General features: G+C 38.7%; 1 protein-coding gene across 1 annotated transcript; it reads right to left on the reverse strand.

Annotated features, from left to right (window-relative positions):
• Nucleotides 1-2,985: 2,985 nt before the first annotated feature.
• On the reverse strand, nucleotides 2,986-7,240 carry IFNG (interferon gamma). The gene is made up of 4 exons (NM_001304863.1): nucleotides 7,127-7,240; nucleotides 5,897-5,965; nucleotides 5,620-5,802; nucleotides 2,986-3,120 (listed from the first exon to the last, which is right to left on the reverse strand). The coding sequence occupies exons 1-4, from the start codon at nucleotides 7,238-7,240 to the stop codon at nucleotides 2,986-2,988; spliced, it is 501 nt and encodes a 166-aa protein (NP_001291792.1).
• Between the last annotated feature and the right edge of the window lie 2,985 nt (nucleotides 7,241-10,225).

The raw sequence follows: 10,225 nt of genomic DNA on the forward strand, positions 1-10,225 counted from the left end.
TGACCCTGGAGGTGTGACAGATATCCTTTCTTCTAATCATTTCTTCACCCTCCTTCAGCAATGTGGATATATTCTTTCCCTTCTTTAAGCAGCTCAGAGTTTATCACCAATTTACTATTCCCATGACCTCCTTGTCTTCTCTTTCTCTGTCCTACTTCCTTAGCCAAGTCTGCTAAATGTAACTATCTTTGTATCTTCACCCACAGCACTATACAGATGGAGAAGAACACTCAGTTACACCAACTGATGTCCCTTAACTTCATGAACTGTGGACCTCAAGTGGGCCCTTAAAGCTGGCTGACAGTCCACATTGCACTCCCTTGATCTGTTCATTCTTCCCCTCCTTCCAAGTCTCCAATACGTCCTCTGTAAACTTCAGCCTCCTATTTCACTAAGAAAACTTTAAACAACTAGCTAAAATTTCCAAAACTTCTCACCATCACATTTAGCCACCTGCCAAAATCAGAATTGACATAATCTGCCTTCTCACCTATTAATAACAATAAACTTTCTATGCATCTGCCTAAAGCCAGTTCCTCCTGTGTCCTCAGTTACCTTTCTTACTTAGTCATGGAATCACTCTGCAGGTCTCCCCTCTCTGTCCTACATCATCTATTATTTTTTCCTTATTTAGATCATTTCCATCAATGCATAAACATGCAGTTTCTTCTCCCATCAAAAAGCAACAACCAAAAAATTTAAAACTTCTTTTAACTGTTCGTTTCTTGACAGCTACCCTTTCCTTTGCTCTCCTTTGCAGCAAAACTTCTAAGAAGAGTATTTATGTTTGTTGTCTCTAATGTCTTTCTTAATTTCCTTGCAATCAGGCTTTTGACCTCACCCTACATCAGAATTGCTCTTGTCCAAGATCAACAATGGCCTCTGTGTTGCTGAATCCAGGGGTCAGTCCTCAGTCATCATCTGACTAGACCTATCTGCACTTGACAAAATTTATTCCTGAAACACTTTCTTCACTTGGCTTTCAGGATGTCTCACTTTTTCAGTTGTCCTCTTATTTCACTGGCCATTTCTTTTCAGTCTCCTTCATTGGCTTCTCATTAGCCTCTTAATGATCACATGCCTGCAGACTCAATCCTTGCACTCTTCGTCACTCTGTAAACTCAAGATCTTCATGAGTTCACATGGTATCAGGTCTTTAAATGGCCCTCTCTATGCCTCAACTCCCAAATTTATGTCAATTGTCCAGTCTTTTCTCCCAACTCCAGACTGATCTAGCCAGTCGCTTCCTCAGCAGCTCCACTTAGAATCCTAATGGACAGCTGAAACTTTATATTCAAAATTGAACTGACTTTCCTCCCCAAACCTGCTCACTCCAGCTTCCCATCTCAGTTGATGACAGCTTCATTTTTTTAGTTGCTCAGCTAAAAAAATTGAATTATTCTTGACTCATTCTGCTCCAATACACTGGTCTTCTGGCTTTTCTTTTACCACCCAAGGCAAATCTCCACTTTAGAGCCTTTACAAGGCTCTTTCCCTTGCCTAGAATCCAAATGGCTATCTCTCTTACCTCTTATAAGTTCTTCCTCAAATGTCATCTCTTCAATGAAGTCAACTCTAATCACTCCATTTAAACCTCTAGACCACTCACTTGGTCTTACTTATTGTTTTCCCAATTTCCCCATCTTGCTTTCTTTGTTTTGCATAGCACCTAACACCTTCTAACATGCATGCAATTTACTAACATTTTACACATTTGGTTTATTATCTGTCTCCCCCTTGCTAATTTTCAAGTTTTCCAAGGACAGGGACTTTTGTCTGTTTTGTTCATGATGGTATCTCAGTGCCTAGAACATCACCAGGCATAGTTGCTCCAATAAATATTTCTTGAGTGAAAGAATGAACTTTTACCACAATATTAAGAGGAAGGCACAATTATTCTTTTTTATCACATGAGGAAACTAGAACTTGGAATTCATTAAAAGTTACACTACCTGTAATGGCAGGACCAAGATTCCAATCCAGGCCTCTCTCTTTAGAGCTCACACTCACTATTTCATACCCAATGGTGTTTGCCCAAGGTAGACAGAAGAGATGGGGGATACCTAGGTAAAGGATGCGATAGGGAGTTGAGGGAGTGGTAGAAATAAATCTTTGAGGGTCAAGCTAAACAATTTGGACTATTTTCCATGGCAGAATCTCTGAAGTAAATGGTAACATTATTAAATTTATATTTTGGAAAGATAACTCAAACAGCTGTCAGATGGAGTGGGGGAGGCAACAAATGGCCAGTGGAGAGAAACACCACATTTGGGGCTTCATTCAATTCTAAGATTTCCACAGCTAAAAAATAACTTTCTTCCTATTAACTCATTAGAATGTAGTTCATTTACCCCAGTCCTCACTTGGAAAAAGTCTGACACAGCACAAGTCATTATGAAATTTTGCTTTATTCATATATATTAAATATTGATAAACTAAACAAATTAATTACTTTCCATTTGGGTACAGTCATAGTTGTCAGTGGTATTCTGAAGCACCAGGCATGAGAAGAAGTGCTATGTTCTTAATCAGGAGACAAGTTGTATCACCTGACACATTCAAGTGGTGTCTAACATGCCATTAGAGCAGTGGCTCATTACACAGGCATGTTCCCAAATAGGCAGGGACTGGATGGCATTGTTTCCTTTATAAGTGCTCATGGCATTAAGTGACATAAATGCACAACCCACAGGGTCTTACTTAAGTTGGCTGCCTACTTGGTCCCTGAGATTAAGCCTTGAAATCACAGTCTTGCCTAGTCGGTCAGGAAAAAAAAAGGGAGGGGATTGAGTGAAATAGTCACAGGATACAGGAATTATAAATAATACATATATTAATAGTCATTTTCATTACATAAAAGTTGCTATTATAAATACTTTGATTGATGAGTCTAAAAATATATTCTTCATATAAATAATGTAAAATATTAAATATTAATAAATAGATTTAGATTTAAAAATTCAAATATTGCAGGCAGGATGAACATTATTTCGATGCTCTGCGGCCTCGAAACAGATTCTGACTCCTTTTCCGCTTCCTCAGGTTAGATCTTGGTGAGAGATCATTCATCACTTTGATGAGTTCATTTATCGCTTTGCGCTGAACCTGCATATCATTCACCTATTGGGAAGGAAAGCAGCAAAATTAATTCCAGGCATACAAGCCATCAGGATATTACGCTGTTAATATCATGAAAATGGAAGTATTCCTTCAAAACAAATGATTTTCATTGGCAATATATTACCTTAATATACAATGGTGGTTTCTTCACTTATTAAGACTAAAATTATAATTAAATTGCTAGTTGTGCTGTAATAAGATGGGGTGCATGATATATCCCTAAGTTTACTGCCATAGAATCCTCAAAATTATATAGTGGAAAGAGCCTTGAAGTGGAGTGACAAAAAAAGGTAGGTTTGAATCCTGTGTGTAATAACTCTGACTTTGAACCAGTCACTCGACCTCTCTGAACATCTGTTTTCTCATCGAAACAATGAGGAGATTATTTCAATCATCTCTAGACTCCCTACCAATCCTACCCACCTTGTACTTCAACTGATGTAAGTATAAGATGAGTTGCTATAGGTCAATGGTTCTCACCTTTGGTGTGTAGCAGAATAACCTGGAGACCTAATGAGGAACTCAGAGACCCAGATGCATGAAGCGAGAGAAGACCCAGGCGGTCGTATGGTCACTAAGCTCTACAGGTGATTGTTACTCACCAAAGTTTGAGAATCACCAATATAGGTTCAGTACTTTGTAAACACCAAGCCTAAGACAGATGAATACTGTCATGTCTCATTTCCCCCCAATTTGGTCAGTTTCATCATTTCCACAATGGGATTTAAAAAAAACACTAATCATATTCATATGGCAATAAGCAATTACTGCCATTAACTTTTAAAATCAGGAATTGCAGCAAATTTCCCAGCACCTTTCCATCCCAGCAAATTGGAATATTTCCTCACTCTAACTCACAGGACCATTTAGGTGAATTCACGTTTAATAAAATGGGTACCATTTACTTTCATCTTGGCTCTGCCACTATGTTTCTTTCTAATACTGGAAACACTGTGACCACCTTGCCACACTTCTGAATAACTAGAGGGATTCTAGGCTTCAGGACTAATTATTAAAAAGCATAACATTCTTATATATTAGCAAGTGAGCCAAAGGGGAAGGGACAATGGTTGAGAGCTCACTCAAAATCACCCATCATGAAGCAGCAGGCTTGGAGCTTCCAGAAGGATGGGACCACAGATTTTTTTCACGGCCCAGTTACAGCAGAGTCAGAAAAAGTTTCTACCAGCTGTGTTTGCCAGTGATAAATTCTACTTTCCAGTGTGCTGGGTATCACCAAGAAACCAAGAGACTCATCTAGGACTGTACGGCAAGCCAGGGGCAGCCCTGGGTCAGGAACAAGTGCTTTTTCGGTGTCTAGCCTGGGGCCAGAGGGGATCCGCTGACCATTGGAAAACACTATCAGTGGATCATGGTAATGGTTTTAATAATTTTCCAAACCACTTTTGTACCATCTAACATACTCAAGACTAGAGAAATCCTGAAGAACAAGCACTTATCTGATCTGAGAGGGGTGAGAGGCAGGGCAGGGAAAAATGATAGCTGCCACACATCCTGAGAGGACAAGTCATCACAGGACCCCACCCTTTCTCATTCAAATTTTGTACGTCAAAGCCAAACCCAAAGGAATCAGTGGCCCTTGTCTCCTAGATAAAATTTTGGAAAATGCGATTTATCTTTATGCTTCAAAGTTAACTTTCAGGTTCTAGAAGCCATAACTTTAAACATGCAAGGCAGTTTCATGAGATAAGGCTTGAGAACCTAAGGATTTCTCCAGCTAAGATAGGGAAGGATGCAAAAGTTGATAGAACAATTTCTTCATAAGATATAAATTCTATTTTCTTCTCTAAGAACAAACACTCTTGCTGCTACTTAGGCAGTACCATATGAGAGGTTGACCAGAGCCAGGCAAGAGAATGCGCCTGGCGCCTTTTCAAAGGCCAGAGCCTTTGCTATCTCATTCTCTCTTTCTATCCATGGCACTGTACAATTTTAGAGCAAAGGAGACCATAGAAATTAGAGTGACCCCAAAAGCCTCCTTTCAGGATGAGGAAACTGAGCCCTAGCCAAGCCTTTGATTCATCTGGGGTCACAAGGTTCCTTGGTGGCCAAGGTGGGAGGAGGGCACAAATCCTCTCCATTCCCACCCACCCCTGCTCTTTCCATTAAGACCTGCAGTCTCCTGTGGAAGCAGGAGAATTTCCAACACACAAACAAGGAACGATGAGAGAAATGCTTCTCAGTACCCCCCCCCGGGCTCCTTCACTACTTCCTCCTCACTGGATCTGTCCATTCACCTGTCTCTGCACAATAAACATAACACCAGCATTTCCCCCCAAATCACAAAATTAAATGATTTCCATACTGACTTGGCAAAGTCACCCAAAAGCACAAATGGAATTACTAAGGAGGAGTTTTGGCCATGGGTTCATTTCATAGTTTTAACAACTGTACCCAGCAGCTGATCGACTTTCTGGAAAATCAGTATTTTACAAGAGCCTCTGCAATGAACCAAAGAAAGAATTAAGATCAACTCACGGGAATTTGAATCAGCTTAAGGAAGTCACTCCGCTTACTGGTACTGCTGTTGAAGAACTTGAAAAGCATGTCTTCCTTGATGGTATCCATGCTCCTTTGAATGATCTGGTTATCTTTAAAGTTTTCAAACAGTTTCAAGTAGAAGGAGACGATTTGGCTTTGAATGATCGTTTTGTCACTCTCCTTGGAAGAAAAGAGCGCAAAGAAAGTTTCTATGAATTTATGCATCAGAAAATAAGCAACAGGAAAATCAGCCAAATGGAAATATTCAGCTTACCTCTCTCCAGTTCTTCAAAATATCTAAGAAAAGAGGGCCACCATCCGCTACATCTGGATTACTTGCATTCTTAAAAAAATGAAAGAAAAATGGTTTTCAATTAGTCCATTAATTTCCCTAAAAATGTACTTAAAGTTTTATTGTTGGCAATATCCACTGATTTTCTTTTCAACGCTATTTAGTAAAGCTGGTATGTTGATTATAACCAAAGACTATCATGCCATTTTAACTTCTTATTTTCTAGGATATCCCTTAAGTTGCAATATTACAAAAGAACTCAACAAGCCCAGGGATACTTCGATTGTCCCAAATAACTATAGTAAGGAAAAGGAAGTATCTTCAAGCCTAGTAAAAAAATCAGCAAAATCATCTCACTATAAAATACTGCCCCCCTATGGTACTGGTCTCCATAACATCTACTCGTGACCTCCTATATGGTATTATCAGCTTTAACAGACAGTTCCAAATGTGTGCGTGTGAGAGACAGTTTTGACGATGTGAGAATAAAATAACTTGTGAATGCTTGAATATAATAGCTCCAATTATAATAGCTACATTTTGGACAAATGATAAAATATTTAAAATGAAAAAAATGATTTTAATTAACCACAAATAACATTTTTAAAGCTCGTGACACAAAGGAAACAAACAAAAATTTTAATTTAGGCCTGACTACAAAATCTCGGCAAGTGACTGAGTTCGAGAGTAATTCATAGACAACACAGATGGGGCAGTAGAACTTTAAAACCACTTTTTGGAAAAACACCTATAATTTTTTAAGCCAAAACTCGAAGGACCTCCCACTGTTTAATTGATCATTTCAGATTACCATATTTAATGCTAATCTTGACCTTTTATTGTCACCCCCGTAGTACTCTAAGAAGTCAAAAACTAATAGCTAGTCATTGTTTCAATATGCATACTACTTGACATCACAGTTGAATGGATTCTCACCACAAAATTGTCAACATCATCGTGCTTTATACCCATATTATTCCCATCTTTTGGAAGATACGCAAAAGCCCCCTAGGTCTCTATAGCAAGTTGAGCAGAAGGTAAAAGCAATATCAGATCATTTAGTTAAAAAATACATCTCGTAAACAGTCAAAATAACACCAAGTCTTCTCAAGATGACTGTGGCCTAGAGATGGCAGCGTATCAGAAAGACAACTCCCAGTCAACATTCAGTCATTTCAACCACAGCAAGTGTTATTAAAAGGTCATACTTACAAAATATTCCTTCAGGTTTTCTATTTCTTTAAAAAACATGGCCTGACAGTAATAGCCTGAAGAACACAAAATCACGCAAAGCTGGAAAGCTAAGATATAGCTTGTATAATTCATCGTTTCGTAGTTCGGCCGAAGTAGTTGAAATCAGTAGCTGCCGGGTTAAGTTGATCAGGTCCAAAGGACTTAGCTGATCTTTCTTTTCTAATAGCCGACCTACAGGCAATCAGAAAAATGTACTGCATCTCCTTCTGCTGCTGGTATTTATACCCAGCTGAAGTCCTCAGGATTACGTATTTTCACAAGTTTTTTTTTTAGATGAGATGGTGACAGATAGGCGGAGATGCTAGTTTGTATTAATAACTATGGTTTTGTGGCATTTTGGTGTTGTAGTTAGAGTTTCCTTTCAACTCCTTGGGTCTTTTGACGATGAGACAGACCCATTATGCCCACCTGTGCCATTCTTGTGGGATCCTTTGAAAGCACTTTTACTTCACACCATTCAGGGATTGGAAACTTTTTTGCACCTCCATCCTTTACCCTTGTAAATTGTTGAGTCGTTATCCACAGAGAGCGCATCGATCATTTGTTTGTGGTCAGGAGCAGGTAAAAAAGGAAATTCTAGGGGAGCTCGAACCTTTACAAAGGGGGGTGCCTTTTAAAATTTTTCTTGCAAATGACCAGAAAGCAAGGAAAGACTGTGGTTAAAAGACCAAGGTGGTAAGGAAGTCCTTCATCAAAGTTGGTTAGTAAAATGTCTACCACAACTTTGCATTGTCCTGGACAAATACTGTCCAATAGAAATATAATGTAAGCTAAATAGGTAAGAAGAAGAAGAAGAAAGAAGAAGAAAAGTAGAAAGAAACAGGTAAAAATAATTTTTAAAATATGTTGTATTTAATCCAATATATCCAAAATATCATTTTAATATGTATCAAACACACAAAATTATTAGTAAGATATTTTACCTTTCTTTGTCATACCAAATCCTAGAAATCCAGCATGGATTTTATACCTACAGCACATCTCGATTTGGACTAGTCATATTTCAAATGCTCGATAACCACATGTGGCCAGAGGCTACCCTATTGAAAAGGGTAGCTCGGATGATCAATTGTTCCAAATAACCATTAATAATGGAGAGTCTTTTTCTTTTCTTTTTTATTTCTTTTCCTTCCACATACCAAAAAATAAAAACGTAGGATTCTTTCTCCTCCCCCAGTATTCATTTACGAAGTAGAACACTTCAGGATGGCACAGAAGGCTCTCCCCTCTTTGGTTCCAACCCCCGTTGCTCTTCAACCCGCACTCTGTACACACTGGAGTGTTGTGTTATGGGCGCAAACTTGAATCCTGGCTCCATGACTATCTGGCTATGTGATTTTGAGGAAGCATCTTAACTCTTCTATGACTCAGTTTCCTTGTCTTTAAAATGGGACTAATATTAGTTCTTCTTCCAGACTTCAGTTGAAAGTTAAACCACTTGATACGCATGAAGTGCTAAGAATTTTGCCGGACACGCAGTAAACACCCAATAAGTTATCTGTTGTTATTTAGGCGGGTTAGATGACCAGTCGTTCCTAAAAAGAACACACCCTGAACCTTTGCTTATGCTATTCCTTTGGCCTTGAGTTACCTTCCCCGTCATCTGCCCCTCGGAGTGGTACCCATCCATTCAAGCCCAGGCTAAAAACCATTATCTCCATAAGTTCTCCCCAAATTTCCTTATTAAAATTAACACCATATCCTCCCTTCAGGCCTAGCACTTCCTTCATACTTTTTTAAGAGCCCTGGCCCCTCGTTCTCAGGTTACTCAGGTATTATCTCCCCTGCTAGACCGAGTTCCTTAAAACCAGAAATTGTTGTATTGCTTATGTAACCTTCTTTTGTTCCCTAAAAGCATTTCAACATGGAGATGTACCCATAGACAGCTCTGAATAAATGTGAATCTGAATGCTTATCTGAAGATCTACTCTGAGTTCTTTTCCCTCAAGTTCTCATCATAACGCTGTCAGACCTAACCTGTAGGAAACTGGTTTTTAATTAAATGGGATTTATGGTCAATGTTGGAAACACGATGCTATGCCTCTTTAGCCAACTCTTGCTTACTGGGATAATCCCATGTATTCTTTTACGTGCAAAAGGCTAGAAAACTCTTTGAGGGGCTATCTTCCCAGAGAATAAACAAGATCGAAACCTATCTGTGGGAAAAAAGCCTCATGTTAAACAAGTAAAAAGTATAGAAATTACAGTGCTGGCCGTAAAGCTCCATTGTAGCTCTCCTCAAGAAAAAAAAATACAGATAATGTGCTCACAGGGTGACATAGTGGCAAGAAAGCCTTATCAGAACCTTGAGACACTCTGTAGGCACTCACCACCATCTAGGAAACCAATGGCCAAACTTCTAGATCTAGGTACTGGAAGGAATATTCCCAACTTTCTCAAAAGGAGAAAGGATTGGTCTTGCCCATCCCTTGATTAATCCACTGAAATATGGCATTGGGGGTGAGGAGTTAAGAGCAGTAGGGGCCATAATTGGGAATTATATATTATCTGGGTGTTTGTAAATTCGGTATGCCTATTCAAAATTACAGATATATATTAAGAATATGTTTACAATATGGTCAGGTGTTTGGTATTAGTAACTACATGACTAAAATCCAAGTTCTAATAACTTGATAACATGACCAAGCACAGCACAGAATTATGGAATTAGAGAGATTATCTATGGTCTATTCCCTCACTTTTTAGATTTGTAAATCAAGATCCCGAAAAACAAAGTGATGTGCTTAAATTCATTCAACTGGATAATGTAGAGCCAAGTCTAGAACCAAGATCTTTTCCCTAATCTACCTGTCCCCCAATCAGTCAATATCCATTAAGATTATTGCATATGTCTATAACTGTGTTAGGTATGTGAATTCAAATAATTACATCCTATCAGGCTTTGGTTTCTGGGATTGTTTTTTTTTTTGTAGAATTTTTGAGATGATAGTCATTCTTTAATTTCTTAAAAGATAGTAAGACTGTAAATAAACGTTTTAAAATTCTCAGTTAGACATTCCGTCAGGTCCAACGTCATGGACATGAGACCACATGGAC

Source organism: Ailuropoda melanoleuca, chromosome 15, assembly GCF_002007445.2.
Source record: "Ailuropoda melanoleuca isolate Jingjing chromosome 15, ASM200744v2, whole genome shotgun sequence".
Taxonomy (NCBI): Eukaryota; Metazoa; Chordata; class Mammalia; order Carnivora; family Ursidae; genus Ailuropoda; species Ailuropoda melanoleuca.